This window comes from Teleopsis dalmanni, chromosome 1 (assembly GCF_002237135.1).
Source record: "Teleopsis dalmanni isolate 2A chromosome 1, ASM223713v2, whole genome shotgun sequence".
NCBI classification, from domain to species: domain Eukaryota; kingdom Metazoa; phylum Arthropoda; class Insecta; order Diptera; family Diopsidae; genus Teleopsis; species Teleopsis dalmanni.
In genome coordinates, this window is record NC_051846.1 from 133,380,992 (window position 1) to 133,405,467 (window position 24,476).

The 24,476-nt window shown below is 31.6% G+C and overlaps 2 protein-coding genes across 4 annotated transcripts; one reads left to right on the top strand and one right to left on the bottom strand.

Moving 5' to 3' along the window:
- Positions 1–1,050: 1,050 nt before the first annotated feature.
- On the bottom strand, positions 1,051–24,476 carry LOC119668806 (poly(A) RNA polymerase, mitochondrial). 2 transcript variants are annotated; one of them, XM_038078449.1, is made up of 4 exons: positions 24,277–24,476; positions 23,376–24,225; positions 1,641–2,100; positions 1,051–1,574 (listed from the first exon to the last, which is right to left on the bottom strand). In XM_038078449.1, exons 1-4 carry the CDS (start codon positions 24,389–24,391, stop codon positions 1,131–1,133), a joined length of 1,869 nt encoding a protein of 622 aa, XP_037934377.1. In that variant the 5' UTR covers positions 24,392–24,476; the 3' UTR covers positions 1,051–1,130. The 2 variants fall into 2 exon arrangements, with proteins under 2 accessions (XP_037934377.1, XP_037934378.1); XM_038078450.1 differs by lacking the exons at positions 23,376–24,225; positions 24,277–24,476 and adding an exon at positions 3,585–4,756.
- LOC119668808 (tetraspanin-2A) lies at positions 21,356–22,934 on the top strand. 2 transcript variants are annotated; one of them, XM_038078451.1, is made up of 2 exons: positions 21,356–21,391; positions 22,047–22,934. In XM_038078451.1, exon 2 carries the CDS (start codon positions 22,057–22,059, stop codon positions 22,783–22,785), a length of 729 nt encoding a protein of 242 aa, XP_037934379.1. In that variant the 5' UTR covers positions 21,356–21,391; positions 22,047–22,056; the 3' UTR covers positions 22,786–22,934. The 2 variants fall into 2 exon arrangements, with proteins under 2 accessions (XP_037934379.1, XP_037934380.1); XM_038078452.1 differs by lacking the exon at positions 21,356–21,391 and adding an exon at positions 21,887–21,991.

Below are 24,476 nucleotides of genomic sequence, written 5' to 3' on the forward strand. Positions count from 1 at the left end.
TATGCTAGGGAAAAATACTAGCACCTTCCAAGTGGATATTTACGCAATTTTAAAATGCGTACTCATCAATATTGAACGGAATTACAAGGCCGTGTGTTGGTATAAACTATAATAATACAATGTTTTTAACTAACCTCTAATAATACAAAGATTGTAGCTTATGGCTTTAAAATGCCATGCGACGTTATAAACTCTAACAATCTACAAATTGATCTAGCATAGAGTCTCAGAATACTACTGGGGTAAAAATTTCTTCGCGAGTTAGCTATGAAGTAGGTGTCTTCTCACTTCGATGTACTGGCGCTAAGTAATCTTTCATATAAAATCATGGTCTATTTATATGAAATCAGTGATTTCAAATCACCTTCACTTTATTAGCCAATTATGTACCGTTAGAATGCCCTGCGCTAGTGAACATACGAAATAAGCTCCTAGAAATGTGTAATCTTACGGAAGAGGCAATTAAACTCTGTAAAGTAGGTTCTATACTATTTTTCATTGACGCAATAGGGCTACTCTAAGCCCAGAAGGGGGCACAACCGACCCGATGATCCAAGTGCTACATCCCCTAACAATAATAGTAATCTATTGTACAAATGTCTAGTCTAGCCTAATTCTTGGAGAATCCTTAAAATGAATAGCAAGGTAATACAATAGACCTACGGGTGGTCTACGTGGAGTTTCTAGCAGAATGAGAACCACATTGATAGCCTAATGCAACAGGTCATATAAAATTGTATATCAATAAACTTAAAAAATGACAATTGTAGAATTTTGCAAAAAAGTTGCTAAGTCAATTTTTCAGTATGCAGAATAATACATCTACCTATTTACTATATTCTGACAAGCACATTTAGTTAGATAGACTGGCTAGTGCATAATATCACATATGGATGGGTGGTTACCGGTATATTATTATTAGTGAAATTCTTTGTTTCGAAGGTCCTTTTCCATGTAATACAACAAAGACTTATTTTACTTCTCATCAGAAATATATATGAAATAAATAAAATTATTTTAATAAACTAAATTTAGTAAAGAAATAAAATATCGATTTTAAAATAAATTTATTACAGATTTTATGAAACAGTAAAAAATAAAGTTACACATTCCTATTCTTAGTTATGATCTCATCTACTTCGTTTACTCTTTAAAGTTTTTTTTATAGGTGTCGTAGTTGTCATCGTCACAGCACTCGATGTAGTTGCATTCAAATGCATCTGTTTTATCTCAGTACGCGCTTGTGATTTAATATTTTGCACTTGTTTTTTTACAATTAAATTTTTAAATTTAGTACTACTATTACCGTTAACTGGTGTCGGATTGTCTGTCCCCGTTCTATCAAACAAATCTTTTATTTCCATCATACGTGGTTTTAAAAAAAAATTTGGACGTGTAATCGTATTTTCATGAGATTTAAATAGATTAAGAATTCCCCAGGATGTTGAATATTTATCACTTTTTGGAATTGTAGAATATTCAATTTCAGACTCTAGTAACCACGCTCCGTTGCGTATTTCAATTCGCAATCTCTCACACTCTTCTAGGCTAACATTTTTACTTACGTTCAATATCTGCAGAACAAGAAAATCAGTTTAAAATTAATCAAATTGCACGATTATAATAGTAATAAAACATACCTGTTCTAATGGATTAATTATATACAGTGCTGAATGATCTGGTTTAGGTAAGTCACGCCCTTCATTGAGAGATAATGCACGATTATGAAAATCAAATTGTGAATAGAATTCAAAAAATTGTAAAAGTAATTCATTTATTTGACTTTTGTTTTTACAATGGAATCCAGTACGTTTGAAGTCTCTGGTAAAACTGCAATTGATACCGTCTTCAGTAATATGTACATCTTCTTGCGATGCGGACCTAAAAAGCGAGTTTATAGTGGGCAGAATGGGCTGTTCCAGATTTTGTAAAAAGAAAATTACAAGGCAGGTAAGTGAAAAATTTGTGATCCAACGTCCAGGAGACGGATTAGTTAAGCCACAACTATTTGCCCAACGACGTACACAAAACATTAATGGTCGCACTCGTTCATCTAGCTCTCCGAACATGTATAGCAGCTCTGACATATAAAAACCAGTTCTATATAATTAAATTAAAAATAATTATTTTATTTATTTCTAACCTAAAATTTCTAACATACATACATAAATAGTTGCTAAAAGAACAAAAATGAGTATTTACGTATTTTTAATTTATTTACTTATTATTTCTCACTCATTAATAGGGCAAATAAGCTTGTAAAACGTGACAATGATTATACGCACAATAATTAAAAGGCAAATGAGCTTCGAGAAGAGGTGGATGCTCGTGGCGTAGCCCTTACTTTGCAAAGACTGAATCAGGCAAGAAATCAAGAAGAAAAAGTAACGAGTTATAATTTAAACACTAAGAATACACTCATAGAAAACCAAATACAAATGCGAGTAAATGTTATTTTCATGCACTACTTTTATGCATTCACATTCGCCAAAGCCACAGAAATGATTCATTTCAAGTTCTAAGGAATCAGCTTTACAAAAATATGTACATTAGGGTGCCATTAAGGTATATGGGCAATTTTTTTTTGAAAAATCGGTTGACGGCACTCTCCAGGTCAGTTCATTTTACTAAAATAATAATCTGTGTAAAATTTTAGTTCAATTGGATAAGTGGAAATGGTGCCCCAAGAGCTCCAAAGATTGGAAAATAACGATTTTTTCCATAAAATTCATCTTTGGTTGCTTATATCTCCGATATATATAATTTTACATAAGAACTGTCTTGCTAAAAGTTATAGATCTATTAAAAATAAACAATTCACTCATACAAAGATTTTCTGTATTTCTAATAGTTATTGAATAAATGAAATAATTAGCTGAAATTACCCGATTGAATTTAGTAAGTTCTATGAATGCATTAGCCCGCATGACTGTATGTTGTTTACTAAATTTGGTACAAAATAAGTCCAACGTTTGGATAGTTCTATACATAAATGAGTTTCTGTGTTATTCATTGAAATACGAAGTGAATTTGCGTAAAAATATATACATTGTTGATTATCATTCTAGTAGGTTGACTGGAAGTAAATTACCATCAAATAGGGAAATATTAAAAGTCCTTTTTTACCATGCTTGTGGTTAAGTTATGGTTAAGCGAAAATGCTATATTAACTATAAAAGAAGTTATCATATTTTGGCAACAAGCACGAATACCAATTAATTAAAAAAAAATTGCATTAAAAAGAGTAGAATTTTGCATTGGGATGAAAAATTGCTGCCAGCTTTAGAAGGAAAACAAAATGTGGACCGTTGACCTATTATTTGAAAAATGGTATAGGAAGAGCATAGGCATCTGCTATTTGAATGGGGTTTGCAGGATTACGTGCAAGCTTTAGTTTCTGATACGACAGCTGTAAACACTAAGTGCCGCGGGCAATTTTCCGACTTTCGAAAATTAATGGCACCCTAGTGTACATATATCTAAGTAGAATAGCATAACTGGCAAATACTCGAGAGGTTTAAGTAATCAAAGTATCAAAACTCTAAAATCAGTGAGTGACTTTAACCCGCAAAACATCTTCTTACATCAATGGATATTTTCTCTTGGCATCACCGTAAAATATTTAAGGCCGTCCAAGCATTTCTGCGTATATCGTCAGTTGGTTGTCTCTGTTCCTGTCAGACGGCTTTACCTATTTGTCTGATGAGGTTTCCAACTATTCTGTACATATTGTTGTCCTTTTTTAAAACTCGAGTATTTGAAAACCATGTGTTCAGCATCCTCTATTTCGGTTGGATATATTGGGCTGCTCCAATATATTTATTGATCGCATTCCCGCTTTTACTCTTATTACCTCATTTAAGAATGTGAGGAAGGCAATGGTGACCCTCAATGCGCAGAGGCGATACGTTGATTTTATGCCAGACAGACAAGTTTTCTTACGCATAAGCTCAAACTGGTACTGCATAGAGTATAATGGAGCTTACTACATTTGCCAGTAATTCTGCTTGCTCGTGGGCCACCAATATTTGCTATAGAGCGTGTTAGCGCAGCATATACACGTATTGTCTTATCGTTCACTATGTTAAGATGATCTTTGAAAGGCATACGAGTGTCCATTAGTACTCTTATGTACTTTATATAGAGTCGGAATGTTATTTTACAACTTACTGCCCTAAAAGTTATCAATTCTTTTACCTTTCTGTTCTTATTTTTTCTGTTGCGAGGTCTAGGTTTGCTTTATTCAGCCATTCAGCAATAATATTGATTGATTCAGTGTATTATCGTCAAATCTCAACCTGGTGCCACTTATAGCTTTTCGTGCTATCTCTGTCACCATTCGAATTGCATCTATTGTGGATTTGCTACTTCTGAATCCAAATTACTTTGTTGATAAGCGATAATGCCGTGTAATGTATATGCGATAGTTATATGGGCAATACATATTATTAATATAATAATAAGTAGTTCTATATTTGATTGCGCAGTGAATATACAAATACACTAATTGTTTCCAAGCGCATTGCATTGTTTACAAACAAATGCATAATTCCACACACAAGGGAATTTGACACCACACATATCGGCGGAACTTTGCCTTCTACTTAACCGTATGTTTTCAGACATTGACCGCATATACAACAACACCAACAGTAAGCGTACTCGAGACAAGTGGAATCGTAGACGCTTACCTAGCAATAAATTACTAAATAGAAAAGTGCTTATGCTGCGCCGTTATGTACATAAGTTAAATTATATTTTAAATATTAATATATATAATAAATATATTACTTAGCAATATATTTAATATATAAGGAAGTAAAAACGCTGCGTCGTATGTACCTAGGTTAAGTCGTTAGTAAAAATCCAAATAAAAATCAGATCCAGAAATGCACTCATAAGAAATGTATCAAGTTCTCCACTAAAACAATCTTTTCTTTTCTTTTTAAAAAAAGTAATCTTTAATAAAATAAAAAACGCCAATAAATTGAAGGCGTTAAATATTTTCGATTACAGCCGTCTAGACTTGGCGCCTTTTTGTCACCAATTTTTTCAAGAGTTTTAAATACCTTCTGTGCAGTCACTATTGGAACTTCGTCTTTTTCAACTGGCGGATAGCTCAGGCCTCTATTTAGTTGCGCCTGAGGAAATAGTGTTTTAACTACATGGTCTGCGAAAGGCGGTTGCGTTGCTCTCGGGCCTTTAAGAGAAAACATTTCTACTATGTACGCTTTTCCTCATGCGTCAATATCTGCATACTCTTGAAGTGCCTCAAAAGCGCGCTTGTTTGTTTGTATTGCGTTCTTAAGTCGCCGACGGTGCTGTTTGTAATTCTCTTGTCACACTTTGTATGGTTAATTATGCCCCTGTCTCAGCAGCGCTCTTCGTGCTCTGTTGCACTGATGGCGTACTTCAGCGATTTCTTCGGTCCACCAATATACAGGTCTTCCTACTGGTTTGCGTTTTGTACTTGCCATCGATGTGTCGCACGCTCATGTTAAACACTTTGAATTGCCAATCGTCATGTCTGTAGCAATGCTGTCTAAGATTTTGTCATCTTTCCATATTTCAAGGAACATTTCACTATCGAACTTGCGCCATTTTCAGCCCCTAGTTTGCGTTGTTTTTATTTGTTTTTTTCCCCTGCCCCGGATCTCTACTGCTATCACTGCTATGTACTTCTATCGCCTGTTTTAAAAGTATATTGTCCATTGTTCAGTTGTGTCTCAAAACGATTTTATTTATTTAAATTCCTCTATAAAAAAAATAAAACAATATTTGAATTGCTGCCGTTGTTGTTATTGCTGTTGATAAAGTTGCTGTTGTTGATGTCGTGGTTGCTGTTGGTAAAATTGCTGTTATTAATTTCGTTGTTGCTGCGATGGTGTTGCTGCTGATAGATTCAATTTTACCTTTTATTGTTCTATATCTTTTGTGAGTTCCTCTTATGTTTTCTATGACTTTTACTTTGTTGTTATTTTTTGTAACTGTTCCTTCCTGTTATTTGTTCTATATTTACACTATGTTTTTTATCACATCTTGGTTTTGTTTGCAATAGAAATATGCCTTTTTTTCGTTAATTATTTTTCATTAATATGACCAATTTTTATGCAAAAAACTATTAGTTTTAATATTTTCAGATTTTTATTATAAGGTTAATTCACTTAATTTGTTTTTAATCCTATACTTAATTGTTCTTTTAACAGCATTATTAAATAAATATCCAAATTTAAATATACAACTTAATTCACTTATTTTTAATTTATAGATTATGCTTAATTGTTCTCTTCAACAATATTCTTATATCAAATCCAATCTTAATAAATCCAAAATTAATTCACTTCTTTTTAATTTATATTAAAAATCTCTACTAGTTCTTTGTGCTGATATCAAAAATCAACTGATCTACCTCGTTCAAAAACAAAAATCCACATGCCTTATCTCAAATTTGGTGTAAACAACTAGCAACAACTCTATGGGCATGCAAATATCACGCCATACAGCCGTTACTGCAGACTCCAGGGGCGGTTAACAATATAAAATTGATATTAATACTATATTAATATATCAACATTAATATATCTCAATATCAATTACCCAAGTCCTCCAATTCACAACAAACTCACTCACTCATATTATTGAGTTCAATGATTGAACTCAGTAATATTTGGAAATGAAAACGTTTCCGCGTTGTATGCAGAAATTGTTAAATAAAACTCTAGGGTATCTAGTTAAACTATATACACAACATCCCTCCCTTTTCCCAAGAACATATTTCGGCGCGAAATGTTTCAGAATCAGACTTACCTAAACCAGGCGGACAAACAATTATTTACAAACTTAATAATTTAGTTAAAAAAAATTAAAACTAAACTTGCAAAATTTTTTTTTTACATTCGTTAATTATTTCCCCAATAGTGTTTACTTTGTTTTTGTGGTAGGTCAGGCCTGCTTTTGTAATTCGGTTATTTTTTCATTTCTTTTTACTTTTGTAATCAATTAACAATTTTTTTTAAATATATTTCTTAATCTTATCTTAATATAGTATATATTCTTGAAATTCTTGTTAATAAAAAAACAAACAGATCTTAATTATATCTTATTATATATATATATATATACAGTGTTGTGCATAACAAAAGCAACCAAAATGGGCACATCACATAAATAAGTTTTTTGTCTACTTTTTACTTTTCATTCAAAAACTTAAATACAGAGTTTTATTTGTTATTGTATTAGCTACAATAAAAAAACAACAAAATTTACAATTCTTCATAACGGATTAAATAATTCAAAAAAATAACGAAATATTGCAAAATGCGACTGTGCAAAACAATAGCAACTGAGACAAGTTCAATGTCAAGATCTATGACCAAAGTGTAATCTAACAAGATATTATTTTGATTTTTTGCTTTTTTATGCTGTGATTTATGTTTTTAAGCAAATTAGAACATAAACGCAGAATAGTTTAATATTAAATCAAGTAATGGATGCACGTTTTTGTCATGGGTCGTGACACGTATACTTTGAAGTTTAAGGAAGCAAGAATTAAAAAATATTTAAACGACAGTAAGTTTGTTTTGTAGCTTACAAAAAAATATTTTGTGACAAAAAAACACACCTTAAAATTGGTAAAAGAATGAATTTTACACAACGAAATTCCATCTTAAGATTAGCAGGTCCAATCGCCTGATTTGAATTCAATTGAGAACATTTTGACATTCTCAAACGTCGCTTTGGGGATCGAAAATTTCCCAAATGTTTGAGGTAATGGTAATGAAAGATGAATGGTATAAAATTCTAAATGGTTGTTTTTTTATTGTAGCTAATACAATAACAAATAAAACTCTGTATTTAAGTTTTTGAATGAAAAGTAAAAAATATTTATTTATATGATGTGTCCATTTTGGTTGCTTTTGTTATGCACAACACTGTATATCATCTCTTAAAGGTTTAGAGGTTTTTCTTAAACGCATTTACAATTTAAACAATAATGCATATATTTGTATATATTGTGTATATATTTTTTCTTATCTTATCAAATAAAGTTTTAGGAAATTTCTTTAAATGTAATTTTACAATATGAACATATAATTTATTACTTATATATATGATTTTTTCTTTTATATATTATCAAATTTAATAAAGTTTTAGGGATGTTCTTTTAACTTAATTTTACAGTATGAACATATAATTTATTATTTATATGTATAAATTGTTCTTTTTCTTCTTTTGGTTTTAGATATTTTTCATAATCCCATATCCTTTACATATACTTATACTTTACATATACTTTACTCTTTACATATGATTGCCAATACCGCAAACTAACCTATTTTATCTATAATCCTTACTTATCCAAAGCTTATCTAGTCTATTAGCCTACCCAAGACCTTATTATTATCTTACTCTCTTTAAAAAATTATATTCTAATTTTCCCGTATTCCTGAAGTCACTAAATCATTTCATAAACACGTTGTTCCTCATCTGCTGCTAGTGGTAGGGGTGGTGGAGGATAATGTCTCACTATGGATTGTAAACTTAGATTACGCTGCAATTTTCTGTAAATACTGTACGCTACCCTGAACAGCACCACACCACAAAAGTTTGTTGGAACTTCCCCACGGTATTTCGAAAAATTCTGTTATTTATTATTAAGGTACAATTATTATAATTAATGAAATAGTTTTCCTGTAATGATAGAACCCTTCTGTCACCTGTACTATTCAGCTTTCCATTGTTCATATTTATTAGTCTTATTATATGACTGTCCATTTTGATTACATACTCCATCGTATTCCTTATCATATCAAAATTCTTCTTAATTAAACAACTTGCACTCGGTTTTAACTCATAAAGTGCTTTCTTCTCCTTATAAGTAAACCGCATACCATTTACCTTAATACCGCATCCCAACACCTTTATTTACAATATTCACTTCTCCTAATCAACTAGAATTATATATCTTTACCAAATTGGAATAAAATACTTTTTCTCGTCCTCTTATTAAAATCTTTACATGCATGGGACTCGGTATTGCTGTCACTTCAAACGGTCCCACCCAGAAAGGGGATAACTTATGTTTTTTACTCTGATTCCTTAAACATACTCTATCTCCAATATTAAATAGTCGTTTTAGTCGTTAGTCGTTAGGTACCTTAAAAGATGGCAGCAAGAATATTTGAACCAATTACGAAGTATTCACTACAATAAACCTCATGCTTTAAGGAGTGTGAACTAAGGAGATATTCAGCCCTATTCTGAATCGCATGGGAATGGGAGTTTGTTCCCTATTCCCAAGTTTTTAAAGGGTTGGTGCAGGTAAAAAATTAGTTAAGTTTTTTATTTTTGTATTTTGCATTCATATTTTGTATTTATATTTGTATTTTGTAGGAGAACAAATTTGTAAATGCAAATTTACAAGCTTGTGCTTCTAAACACAAAGTAAAATATAAATACACAATATGAATGCAAAATACAAAAACAAAAAACTTAACTAAATCTTTACCTGCACCAACCTAAATCTTTACTTTCCATTAACTGCAGCAGCATTTGTTATTGCATTGTATTTGCGTTTTTGGTCCTGTGTAAATTTCACATTTAAATATATTTGAAAAACTAATTATTGGTGGTTATGTACATGTTAAATTAAACTCTTTATTTTAATATTTTAACTAATTATAATTAGTTATTTTAACTAATTATAAAACAACCTTCAATTTGAAGAATTCCAATTCTTCAATTTTCAAACATTCACTGCTTTTATACAAAATTGGCGTAAATAATAGATTAATTTTAAAATTAGGATAGAAACGTCCTTCAATTAATAAACTCTAATAATGGATTATGATGTTACAATAAAAAAGAAGCAATTTTTTACCTGTGCATAATTGCAAAAGTTTATTATTCTAAGAATCCCATTCATTCTAGGATTTGAGTTTCTTTCGTTATCTATTGTTTTAAATAACAATAGTTAACGCTTCAATTTGTGGAAAAAAACCCTTGTGGATAAAATAAATAAATAAAAATTTAAATATATGTAGAGTTGGCAACTCTGCGTCGCTATTAAAATGTCGCAGAGTGAAGCGAGTGAGTTAGTTCGAGTTGGGTTGTCGTGCGAGACGGTTGTTCGCAGTGTGAGTTCTTCTGTGAGTTGAAAGGTGTATCGTTGTGTTACGAACTACAAGTAAAGTTGCAATTGAGCACATTAAGATTACAACTATTGTATTGTTTTGTCACTAAACATAATTAAAGTTGCAATTGAGCACATTAAGATTATAACTATTGTACTGTTTTGTTACTAAATATAAATAAAGTTGCAATTGAGCACATTAAGATTATAACAATTGTACTGTTTTATTACTAAATATAAATAAAGTTACTTTGTGGCAAATCCGGGACCACAAATGGGGGCTCAACCGGGATTATTTCAGCTTTTCCTTGGGCTACATGTGTATATTTTTGACCAAAATTGGTAAAATCAAAGAAATTCCGAGGAAATAAGTAAAGCGCGAAGCACGACAACGAGGCGTCAACAAACAGTAAAGCGACAGAGAAGCAGAACGTTGAAGCAGAAAAACTACAAGTAGCGAATGAACAAAAGAAGCAGAACGTTGAAGCAGAAAAATTACAAGTAGCGAATCAACAAAAGAAACAGAACGTTGAAGCAGAAAAAATTACAAGTAGCGAATCAACAAAAGAAGCAGAACGTTGAAGCAGAAAAGACAAAAGGCAGAAAAGCAGTGAGTAAATACGACATCAAGACGCCAGCATAAGTCTGATTTCACCAGTAAATGAAGTACAGTAGGAACTGGAATGCAAAACAAATAAATCAATTAATTTATATTTATAATCATTTTCTTTCTTCTTTGGATTCAGTACGTAATTTTTTTATTATTATTTATTTTTTTATCTTTATTTTTATATATCATATAGTATATTTATATTAAGTTATATATAAAAACACTAAATATTGTACATAATGGACGCCCACACTCTGCAAGGAATGACCGTTGATGCACTGAAGGATAGGCTTAAAGAAGCAGGTCTGTCGGTTATAGGCAGAAAGACAGAATTGGCAGAGTTGGCAGAACATTTAGGCATTGTTAAAATTGGTGACAGCATGAATGTAAATAATGTAGGTGGTGAAGATGCAGAGTGTAAGAGCGATATTTCTGACGGCAGTCACAGCACAGATGCTGCACAAAGTAGAAGTTTTTTTACACTGAGGGACATAGAGGATAGTCTTTCACCTTTCGATGGCGATGACAACACAGACGTATTGCAGTGGATTCGTGGTTTCGAAGAAAATGCCACCACGGTTGAGTGGAACGAGATACAGAAGTACATCTATGGCAAGCAACTCATGAAAGGTGCTGCCAAACTGTTCGCCATCGAGGAGTGAAAGACTGGCCCTCTTTAAAGTTAGCTTTAAGGGAGGAATCCAGTAGGAAGGTCTGTGGTGCGGAGGTGCACCGTAGGTTGAGAAATCGCCGTCATAAACACGGTGAGTCACTACGCGAATATCTATACAGTTTACAAGAGATTGGTGGTGACGTTGAGCTAGATGACGAAAGCCTAATTACATATTTTATTGAGGGAATCAACGACAGTCGGCAAAACAAATCCGTTCTTTTCCAAGCGATATCACTGGCTAGTCTGAAAACGTTACGAGAAAATACGCGGCTCACAGGGTTTAGGCCGGAGTTTTCCCAAACAAAGGCTAACACAGAAATATACAGAAAGCAGTACGAACAGATTAAATAAAAACAATAGAAAATGCTTCAAATGTGGCGATAGCGAGCACGTAGCTAAAGATTGTCGAAATAAAGAAGTGAAATATTTTAGGTGCGGTAACTTAGGACACCGATCATTTGAATGTAAAATTGAGCAAAAACAGACGGGCGCAGGGAACACTAAAGGTAGAAAACCTGAATGGGAATCGTCTGTTAAACGGCAGCTTGATAAAATCGCATAGAATGTTCAAAGAAATGTACGTTGACATAACGCTAATGGGAGTGAGCCATTTTAATGAGGTAGTAGGTCGTGAATATAGTAACCATGTTACGTCACTACACGGTGTAGACGGCGGACAAGTATATACGAAGGGGTACATAACTTTAAATGCCGAAGTCGACGATATTAGTTTCAGCATTTGGGTTCATATAGTTGAGGATGTCGATGCATTGTTTCCGATGGTTTTAGGAAACGATATTTTAGAATATGTAGATGTGAAATTCAGCGATAATAAGGTAACTTTCTTTAAAAAGTTGATCCCGAGTCGCAATTGCAACTTGACGAACAGTGATTCGTATATGTTAAATAGGCAGCCAAGTCTGGTAATCAATGAGGTTGATACGGAATTTAGATCTTTGTGTGAGTTAGAGCCAGTAGGTATGTTCCTTGCTGAAGACTTGGACCTTCTGCACCTAGGTGATGAAGAAAAGGACCGAATTTGTAGAATGATTGATGAATATACACCGAAGAAGATCAATAAATCATCTGTCGAAATGAAATTAGTTTTAGCTCACGAAAAGCCGCTTTACGAAGGACCGAGGAGAACGCTGACCAAAAAATTGTTGAGAGCCAAGTTCAAGATTGGTTAAGTGAGGGTATTATTCGAGAGAGGAATTCCGATTTCGCTTCGCCAGTGGTATTAGTTTCCAAGAAGGGCGGAACTAAACGCCTCTGTTGTGATTATAGAAAGTTGAATAAAAAAATCATACGAGACAATTTCCCTATGGCAATTATAGACGATGTGTTGGCCAGGTTACAAAAAGGTAAAGTGTACACAACGTTAGACTTACAAAATGGATTTTTCCATGTGCCTGTCGCCGAAGATTCCAAAAAATATACAGCATTCGTGACCCAGAGGGGTCAATTTGAATTCCTCTTTGTACCATTTGGTATTTCCAACTCTCCCGCCGTTTTCTGTAGGTTCATACAATTGATCTTTCGAAAATTAATGCAGAATGGTATAATTGTTGTGTACATGGACGACATTATTATCCCCTCGATTACAATTCAGGAAGGAATGGGAAAGTTGGAGAATGTCTTGAGATTGGCTGAGTCATATGGGCTGCGAATAAAGTGGGAGAAGAGTCAATTTTTGAAGACAAAAGTAACGTTCTTGGGATATGTTCTGGAAAATGGTACGATCAAACCCTCGGAGGAGAAGTTAAAAGCAGTCAAAAAGTTTCTTCTCCCATCCGATAAAAAATCGCTACAACCATTTTTGGTACTAGCTTCGTACTTCCGGCGTTTTGTACCTGATTTTGCAAGAGTGGCAAAACCGTGTCGGACTGCTTGCGGAAAAGATTGTTCATTCCGCATTACGGACGAATTAGTGGCGGCAGTCGAAGTGCTTGTTGATAAATGCTCCAGTGTTGACACTGTTCAATCCAGAGGCGTACACCGAAATACATGCTGATGCTAGCAAGTTTGATTATGGTGCTGTTCTCATGTAGTGAAATTCTGAGGATCAACAAATGCACCCAGTTAAATATATGAGCAGGAAAACCACAATAGCAGAACAGAAGTATCATTCCTATGAATTGGAAGTATTGGCTGTCGTATCAGCGTTGAAAAAGTGGCGCGTTTATATTTTGGGTCACAGAGTTAAAATAATAACTGAATGTAAAGCTTTTTCTATGACAATGAATAAAAACTATGTACCACCACGGGTGGCAAGATGGGCGATGTTCCTATAAGAATTCGATTATCAAGTCGAATACCGTGCTAGAACAAAGATGAAGCATGTTCATGCGTAGTTTATTGTTTGATGGTAGAAAGCTCACTAATGCATCGCGTTATTGAGGCACAAGTTCAAGATAGAAAATGGATGCATATGAAGATTTCTATATGCATGCGGTTGTGAAGTCCTGTGTAAACTGTTTGGTAACTAACGCAAAAAAGGGTAGGAAAGAAGGATTCTTAAATCCAATAGACAAAGAAGATAGATCTCTGGTTACATACCATTTAGATCACATAGCGCCAATGACGGCTACACGCAAACAATATAATCATATACTTGTAGTAGTTGATGCATTTTCAAAGTTTGTCTGGTTGTACCCCACCAAGAGTACAGGGACGGAGGAAGTACTAAATAGGTTAGAGAAGCAAGCTTCAATTTTTGGGAGTCCAGAACGTATTATAACAGACAGAGGATCAGCCTTCACCTCGAATTCGTTTGAAAATTATTGCGTTCGCGAGGGTATTCAGCATTTGATGATTGCTACTGGTGTCCCGCGCGGAAATGGTCAAGTTGAGCGAATAAATAAAACTGTCAGTGGTTTGCTTACTAAACTATGTGTAGTAGTGCAAATTGGTATAAATTCGTCGGGCGCGTCCAACAATTTATTAATAGCATTCCGCCAAAAAGCACTAAGCATGCACCGTTTAAAATATTAACAGGATTTGATATGCGCACCCAAGATAGTTTAGGACTAAGAGAGTGGTTAGGTGAAGAGTACCTGTTAGAGTTAGATCGGCAGCGAGACGAAATACGAGACGAAGCGAAGGTAAACATATCAAAGCTACAGGAAGCGAACAAGAGGGGGTTCGACAAAGGAAGAGTTAGAGAACAAGAATATAAAATAGGGGAGTTGGTCGCCATTAGGCGAACTCAATTGGGTACACGGATGAAGCTAAGACCAAAATTTCTGGGACCGTACCGAATAGTGGAAAAGTTGAGGAAGGGTCGTTATAAGGTAGAGAAAGTGGGTGAAAATGAAGGTCTGATAAATACCTATAGTGTAGCGGAGTATATGAAGAAGTGGGGTCATTCGGGGCGAATGACATGTCAGGAATAGCCGAGTTGTAGAGTTGACACCTCTGCGTCGCTATTAAAATGTCGCAAAGAGTGCAGCGAGGGAGTTAGTTCGAGTTAGGTTGTCGTGCGAGACGGTTGTTCGCAGTGTGAGTTGAAAGGTGTATCGTTGTGTTACGAACTACAAGTAAAGTTGCAATTGAGCACATTAAGATTACAACTATTGTATTGTTTTGTCACTAAACATAATTAAAGTTGCAATTGAGCACATTAAGATTATAACTATTGTACTGTTTTGTTACTAAATATAAATAAAGTTGCAATTGAGCACATTAAGATTATAACTATTGTACTGTGTTGTTACTTAATATAAATAAAGTTACTTTGTGGCAAATCCGGGACCAAATATATTACATTTGTAATAATACATTTATTATAATAATAATTTAATAATAAATATTAATAATAAAATAAATATTTAATAATAAAAATTTAGTTATATTAAATTTATTATAGTTTTTATTATAAACAAATTAATAATAATAATATAATATTATTATTATTATAAAAATTAATTTATTAATTTTATTAAAACATATTCGAAAAACTAATCAACCCTCGTGGATAAAATAAATAAATAAAAATTGGAAAATATTAAATTAATTATAATAATTTTATTATAATAATTATTTTATTAAAATATATTCAAAAATCTGATCATTTTCAGTTACTTTCATATTAAATTAAACTATTTTTAATACTTTTTTAACTTGTCACACAAACAATTAGCTTGGGAAAGAATTTATGTAAAATTGGGAAAAAAAACTCCTATTCCCATGCTATTCAGAATAGCAAAATTGGGAACAGGGAACAAAACTTACATTCTCAAATTATTCAGAATAGCAAACTTGGGAATAAGGAACAAACTCCCATTCCCATGCGATTCAGAATAGGCCTGAGTATTATTTATTTGACTCATAGTAAAGCTATGCAGCCACAAATATTGTTGTTAAATATTATCAGATAAGAAATATTTAAATCTTTATTTCTAAATAAGTGATTACGTTGTCGCTGTTCACAGTATATCAATACTGTTCACTGTTAGGGGATTGTTTCCAGTCCGTACAAACCGGGCATACACTATTGTGACGACATAGTGACGATGCGTTAGGCAAAATCAGAAATTTTAAAATTTTTGTCATTATTATCTTTTTTAAAAGTGTCCTCTGATTTTTTTGCTACAATACTGAATCCTTTTTTGTACTAGAGCACGACTATTTTTCCTAAATTCGAACTGGCAATTGTTTTATTTTATTTTGTTCCTAACAGTGTTGTAAAAAGTTTTATCTTTAATAGACATGAAATTAACATTTGTTTTATAGTTATTAAAGGTTTATAAAACGTTTATGAAGAGGATGCATTAAAATGCCATTATTAAGTTAAAATACGTTTTTATGAATAAGGCTGTTAGTATTTTAAAACAAACTAAAGCTGTATGAATATTTTAAGATACATATCGTCAATGTGCCTTTATTGATTTACCTGCTACAGTTAAAAATGTACAGATAATAAATTTTTTTTGAGCTTCTTTCAACTTTTTCGATTTTTAATGTAAGGTACTCCCAAAAAAATATTTTTTTAATTTATGTTAAAGACTGTTTTAATATAAGCGTTTTGAGTGACTGAACATAAAAATCAAATAAAAATTGCAAAAACTATTTGCCAGTAGATAGCAGTAAGTTTTGTAGACAGATGAAATCATTTTCGAAGACTGAAATTCCAGAATAAGAAATCAACAAAAATTCATGAATACAAAGGTCATATATCAGCAATAGATCAAACTACAATATTTATCCAATAAGGATCAAAGAAATAAAGTATAAAGGCCAACAAGTAATGCATCTGATCATAATGTAGTAATAATGAAAACACATCAAATATATGTTAAATAGATATGTTATGTTAAATGTTATATTATATGAATTGTATAAATTTATTTGTTTGTATTAATTTGCTTGTAATAATTTGTTTATATTGTATTAAATAATTTGTTTGAAATATATTTCATTGTAAAAAATAACTTTGTCAATGCAATGCCCAAAACATGTCATAGGCGAGTTACAAATTGTATTTTCTTTTAATAAAAAGTGAAACACAACCGATTCGTTTGATTCTCCTTTATTGAATTATTATGATGAGAATAATAACTTATGTCTAAACCTTAAGATCTAAGCATCACTTCCAGCTTCGCTTCTAAACATTACTATAAAAGGCAATGTTTCACAAAAGATACATTAATGCTGGGCTTGCAATTTGCAGATCTCATTTTCAGCCTTTGTTCTACTGAGTTTATGTTTACAATAAAATAGAAGCGTTGATTCTAATTGAGTTTATGTTTATATTCATTATGTTGCAATGTTTCACAAAAGATATATTAATGCTGGGCTTGCAGTTTGCAGGCGTCATTTCCAGCCTTTGTTCTACTGAGCTTATGTTTACAATAAAATGATATATTTACGTTAAATAAGAAATCTGGAAGTATATGCACTACATTATATATTTAAGGTATATTAGTTAGGGGTAAGACTATGTCACTCGCGTTTGTTTGTACATATAAACAAAAGCTTCAAATTTCGTCTGCAAGAAAATGCACTCTTGCAGTTTGTAACAAGTTCATTGTTTGGCATACATGGTCAAGGTTATTTTAGTTAATTTATTTGTTGTAATTGATTATTAATATTTAAATAAAAGGCACAATAGAATTTTTGACCATTCAATTGATGCGAAGCCACATTCGTCATTGATTCTTTTATTTGTTCTATTAGCTTTGTAAATTTAGTTCAAGTACTAAATTTACGTCACATAAGCGCCTAATCACTGGATTTAGGAGTTCAGTGATAAGGATAATTAAGACAATTGTCAAAATCACTGAATTCAAGCATTCAGTGATTTTTTTGTTTTGATAGAATTAACATAAGTACTGAATTGAAGTGTTCAGTACTTGCAAACAGTTGATTCCAATGTTTTGATCAGACAAGAAACAAGACATCCAAAAAAAAATTTAGCATAAAATATATATACTACCCATCAAACAAATAGTTATACCAAACCTGATTACGTTTTGCTAAATGATAGAACAGAAAAGTCCATAAAGGCAGCATCGAATATTAAAAACATACAGGTTATTGTAGAAGGAACAGAGCAATCCATGTCGTAACATTCAACGCGTGCAGACTATGGTTTTGTAAAGAGGTAAAACTATTTATAGCGAAGAATAAATCCCCTTGTTTGAAATATAAAAGAGATATAAAGAAAGACAATAGCAGAAATTCTGTCAACGCGGAAATACTTTTTGCAACTGTTTTGCAACACAAACAGATCAGCGTCAGATGAAATGTTGACAACACCAACAGAAAACCATACGATTCCTTTCCAGAACATTAAATTTTTTGCATCAATATTGAATAATGGAACATTTGACAGACTGGAGTTAAGTTTGTATAGGTGCGTACAAAAAAGTACATCGAAAGTTAGATTCAAAACTTCTATAATCAAGAAAGTGCAGATACTAGAACGACAAAGTGCGTATATATGAAACTTTCGTATGTCTATTCTTGTCGTATATGCTAGAGACCAATACTACTGATACTACAATACTACTGGAAAACACTATGCAGATATATTCCAATAAGGAATTACAGGTCTTTTTAACAAATTGCTAATAATATTGCTAGAGAAGGGCGTCTTTTTGTAGACAGTTCACAATTAAGTTCAAAAGCTGCTTTTGTTAACAACTATAATGAACTTTCCACTATACCCTTAGCGCATGCCGTTGGGGTTAAGGAAATCTACAATGAAGTCGCGAATAAAGCTCATGTCAGACAGTTTTGCCAGCCTTGCATATAAAACTTGGTCTTATGAAAACTGTTGTTAAAGTCCAAGCTAACGAAAGCCAAGCTTTCGAATATCTTGTTGGTTTTTCCCCATCCTTACTTTTGTAAACTTAAAGAAGGAATCTTTGTTGAACCATAAATCAGAAAACTAATAAAAGATTAAATATTCAATAACATAGTGAATAAAAAAAGTTAAAAACATGTACTTCTTTTAAGCAAACAGTTATCAGCTCCTTAGTTAGTGAAAAACATCCGCATTATGAAAAAATTTTTCCTTATTCATTGACAATTACAAAGTTATTGGGACAACTTTGTCTCTAAAAATGCATTTCTTGCACTCTCATGGGACTTTTTCCTTTCAAATATCGGTGCAAAAAGTGATGAACAATGTAAAAGGTTCATTTTTCAATAATCCAGTTTTGATGTGTACTTTAAATTTAACAAAATAATCACGAAAAAAATGATTTTTCTATATTGGTTTGACTTGTTAATAAAAACCACAGTTCTGGACAAATTTGGGACATGGCATATAACTCTTCAATTTTTATTCGATTTTATGTTTTGCCACTCAAAACGATTGTATTAAAAGTCTTTAATATCAATTTAAAAAAAAATTTTTTTTAATATTCCTCTAGATGTTCCATTACATTGCAAATTGAAAAAGTTGAAAAAACGTAAAAAGAAATCTCTCATCTGTACACTTTTAACTATAGCAGCTAAACCAATAAAGTTACGTTGATATTAGGCAGCTTAAAATATTTGTACAAGTGTCAGCTTTAATTTGATATGCAATAATATGTGCAGTAACTCCACCCAAAAAAGTGAAGATATTTTGACTAAAATCAAAAAAATCAAAATGAAATTTCTAATAAATTATAATTTTCAAATTCAACGGAAAATTTCACAATAGGAAATAAAGGTTTTGTCTTTGGAAAACAAATTTTTAATTATTTGTGAACTAGTGCTATTAGACCGCTAACAAGACATTGAAAAAAATTTTTGCATGAATATTTTGTGGCCTGAATATTACCTACATACACATACACATAGCAATAAACATACACATAAATAAATTTTCACCCACAAAATTTTTCTCAAATTTCGCATGACTTTTTCAATTTTTACACAAATTGATTTTTGTTTTTTGATTTATATTAACCAACAACAATGAAGTTTAAACATAAAAAATTAAGTTATTTTTAAAAAGAATTAAACACAATTATATGCAAAAGCAACAATTTCGAAAGCAGAAAAAATCTACGTTCTCTTTTTAAAATTAAGATTACATCTGTATATGTATGGCTTCTTTTTTGCTTTTCTTCAAAATTTTACGCACAGTATCAGGACATATTTTTTTTCAAGTATTTCGACAATATGTTCCGCTAGTTTGGAGTTTGTTACTCTTAGATTTACTTTCACCTGATTGATTATGCTGCGTCTTTTTTATCTGAATTGAAGGGCCATCAGTGCGAAGTTTAGAAACGAAAGTGCAGTCGTCTCCTTGAAGTTATTTATAACTGTCTGCACAGATGAATGTTGACGACCGATTTTTTCAGCAATTTTTCGTTGGCTTACTCCATCTTTCCAAAATTAAACATTATTTGTCGGTCACTAACACTAATTTCACGCCTTTTATTTTTCATTGTAATATTGTTTACTGTTTATATAAAGAAATATTTTTAAATGATTAATTCTTAAACTCTTTAGGAGTCTAACTGGCAACTGATAATTAAATATCATTTAATGACACATTTATGCTTGCAAGCAAATTTAAACTAACGGTAAATGTAGATATTAAGAAGTGGACGCAGACTTTTTTCACTTTAATAATTATTGTTTTTGCATGTAATTGTGTTTAAAGAATAACTGTTAATTTTTTTGTTTGAACTTTATTAAAATAAATCAGAAAACAGAAATCAATTTCAGTAAAAATCAAATAAGTTATGCGAAATATAAAAGAAATTTTATGAGTGGATGCAGACTTTTTCTGCTGTGTGTATGTAAGTGCAAGCGAATTCAATATTTCTACCCGTTTTCTCACATCATACTCTCCTTGCCATCCCACAATATAATATTTCATCATCTTATTCTGTTGTACTTGCATTCATATTCACGTTTGATATAAAAACTTTTATATATAAAACTTAGAATAGAAAATAGGTATAGATATAAAGATTCGATTCAGCAATTTCAGGCTATTGAATAAAACTTAGTACTATTTATTAAATAAAAGTAAATATTTAAAATATAACACATCATAACCATATACTATATTATTAGATTATAAATTAATATAATAATATAGTATTAATATGTATTAATACATAATTTTAACATATTTTTTATAAGATTCACTTGTATTAGTCTAATAAAACAAATATACAGCTCTTATACACCTGACTTAATAATTACATTACTTATCTTACTTGGCACATAAAAAGCTGTTATCAGGTTTCGGCTTGATAATGTGTAAGAGTATGTATCAATTACATACTCATATAAATATTAATAAAGCTCAAATATCTTATCTTATCATATATGTTCTACACTAATTTAAAAGTTTTTGGATTTCAACTGAATGCGAATAGAATATTGTTCATTATTTTCAAAGTTATGTTGCAGTTTAAAATTTTTTTAGTTGAATGAAACAAACGAAAATAAAAGAGGTCGAATACAACAATTTTTGTGTCTTATACTCGGTGGTATTTTATAAAAATTAACAAAAGTAAAAGTAAATAAATATTTAATATATTATTATCAAATATTTCGCAATAAATATATTAACAAAACAAAGTGATATATAAGAAGAGTTTCTATAATTGATTTTGCAATAGAATTAATTTTTCATATTTAATGGTCAATTACGACTAATTGAAAAATATAATAAATATTTGAAATAGTTGTAATATAAAAGAAAATTGTAAAATCTATATTACATTATAAAAGTTTACAATAACCTTATTCGGTATATATATTTAATAAAAAAAATCAAAACTTATTTTTTTTTAATAAAAAAATTTTTTACACTAACTAAACTATTCATGGTTTTTATATTTTTATGAATTAATCACACGCCCTAATATTAAAACGTGTTGATTTTATGAAAATTATTACGCCATGCTATTAATCATCACAACTGATATCTTTATTTATTTAAAAGTTCAGATAAAAAAGCTTACATTTTTGTAAGACCATTCCAAATTTATACAAAAAAACCTTTTAAATAAGGTGACTAATGTACGGTGTTATGTTGCCATAACGTTACTTGTCTTTATAAATACCGAATAAAAAAATATTGTGGGAAGTTATAAATTGCAAAAGTTCTTCAGATGTTAAAAATTTTAAAATGAGAAAAAAAAAGATTACTAATGTAGATTTAATTTCAGATATATAACGATGGGTTACGGAAAACAGGAAAACACTCTGGAAAAGCAAATAGGTTGTGTTAAGTACACACTATTTTGCTTCAATATTATAACATGGATGATAGCGACAGCACTTTTTGCGCTCACTGTTTGGCTGCGTGCTGAACCCGGTTTTAATGATTGGTTGCGCATACTTGAGGCGCAGGCATTTTACATTGGTATTTATATATTAATTGCTTTCAGCATTATCATGATGGCTGTTTCCTTTTTGGGTTGTCTCAGTGCATTAATGGAAAACACATTAGCACTGTTCGTGTTCATTGGCACGCAAATATTTGGATTCGTAGCTGCAGTAGCAGGTTGTGGCTTGTTGCTGGAATATAGTACAATGCACTCCAGCTTACAACCTTTGCTTGAAGTTTCATTATTTAGATTTGTTAGCACTTCAGAATATCCATATTCCGCATATGTTCTTAATATGATACAACAAAATATTGGTTGTTGTGGTGCAACTGGACCTTGGGACTATTGGAACCTGCATCAACCTTTACCTTCTTCGTGTCGTGATACCGTCAGTGGAAATGCCTTTTTTAATGGTTGCGTTGATGAGCTAACCTGGTTCTTCGAAGGGAAAGCTGGTTGGATTGTAGGACTGGCTATGACATTGGCTTTGCTTAATGTTATTAGCGGTGTAATGAGTTTGATTTTGGTACAAGCAGTTAAAAAAGAAGAAGATGAAGCGCGGGCATACAGACATTAAAATATGACAAGAGTAAGAGCGCATATTTTAATAAAAATATTTCAAACAAATTTAAGGCCGCCGAATGTATTTTCTAATCATATAGTTTATTCTATTGTTTGCACTAGTTTTAAGAAATTTTTGTATTAAATAAACAATATACATTTCTTTATAATAAATTAACTAAGTTCTAAGAAATTAAGAAATATTTTGTATTGAAATTTAGTATTCATTATGAACTGCATATTTTTAAATAGAAAGGTTTTTGTCATATTTGACGAAAATAAAATTTAACAAATTATCTCATTTCATATGCGATGCGAAGTTTTATATTTAGAAACACAGTTTAATTGATTTTAAAGATATATCTATTTCCAAAACTACATAAAAAAGTTTCTATTTACATTTCTTAAAATGTAGCATGACTTTTGACTGTCTTTCGAAATGTATGTCCAGCATAAACTACTTTCTAGCCATCCTTACACCATTATATTTCATGTATTATCGCTCTGTTAATCTTACAGGCAGACTCATATATAAAGTTCAGATAAATTCAATTGTCTCAATTTGATATAATGCAGAATCACTTATAAAATTTAAGGTATACTCACAAGTTATTCATGGACAAGTCCACTTCCAAGTTTAAATGTTCGTGATGGTACTTAATAATTGGAACTCGTGCTTGCAGTATTCGCCGTACATGAAACACCCCCGGCAAAAACAAGTGAAGCATATCACCAACTGTTTCCATTTGTCGTTGTATCTGCGAGCGTCCATTTGATAAATTTTCTTTAGTATGAAACACTAAACGTGACTCAGACCGTTTCGTGTTCGTTTTTCCTATAACTCCCTTGTCTAATCGTAATATAAGATCTAGGTCACAGCCCATTCTGCCGAAACCATTTACTGATGAACCAAATGGCTGAGCGTTAGCATTGGGGAACATTCCAGAGACTGCATGTTGTACTTGTAGAGCAGCTAAAAAGCGCAATCTGAGCCCCACATCATTCAATTTAGTTTGTTGATACAGTAATTTTATTTGATCTTCTATACAAGATGATGCAAGAAGTAAATTATTTAATCTTTCATTGTCAATCGTACGATTGCCATCAATATTTAGCCCTATCTGTTGCATTGCTAATTCATTTTTTTTTAATTGATATTTGTCAGTTGCTTTGAACCACAGGAAAGGTGAGCGAACTGGCACGCCTGTGTAGTCTATATTGTATGTGGAATCGTTAATTGCTGCAGATGCCTCTTCTTCATTAGAAAATTCAAGCAAAATATAATGGTGATCATCTTCATGTTGCACGTCATAGTGGTGTGCACTTACAATATTTCCATACGTTTTACAATAGTTACTTAATTCCAAATATGATTTTTCGGAGTTCACTTGCACAACTATAGTACGCTTTGCTTCACTTTGACGTAACTGTATAAATTCCAAATAGGAAAGTCTATCTGCATAAATAAATATTTAAAAAATCTTTAATATATATAAAATAGAATTACCTTTCGCAGATAAGGTAGTTGCTGAGTTGGTGTATTTTCTCACAAAATCTTTTCGAATTAAATAAAATTTCTGTAATCGCTTTAGTGCATAAATCATAATGCTTGACTGAACCATAAATTTATCAGAATTAAAGATTTTCCAAAGTAATAGTTGTCATATGTACAATAAAAATAATTACAAATTGGAGGTAATCAGCTGT

Bases quoted from the DNA above. Each gene is read 5' to 3' on its own strand.
- LOC119668808 (XM_038078451.1), top strand. From the start codon at position 22,057: ATGGGTTACGGAAAACAGGAAAACACTCTGGAAAAGCAAATAGGTTGT.
- LOC119668806 (XM_038078449.1), bottom strand. From the start codon at position 24,391: ATGGTTCAGTCAAGCATTATGATTTATGCACTAAAGCGATTACAGAAA. The intron at 24,226-24,276 runs GTAATTCTATTT...TTATTTATGCAG, and splicing joins AACTACCTTATCTGCGAAAG to ATAGACTTTCCTATTTGGAA. The intron at 1,575-1,640 runs GTATGTTTTATT...CTTGTTCTGCAG, and splicing joins TAATTAATCCATTAGAACAG to ATATTGAACGTAAGTAAAAA.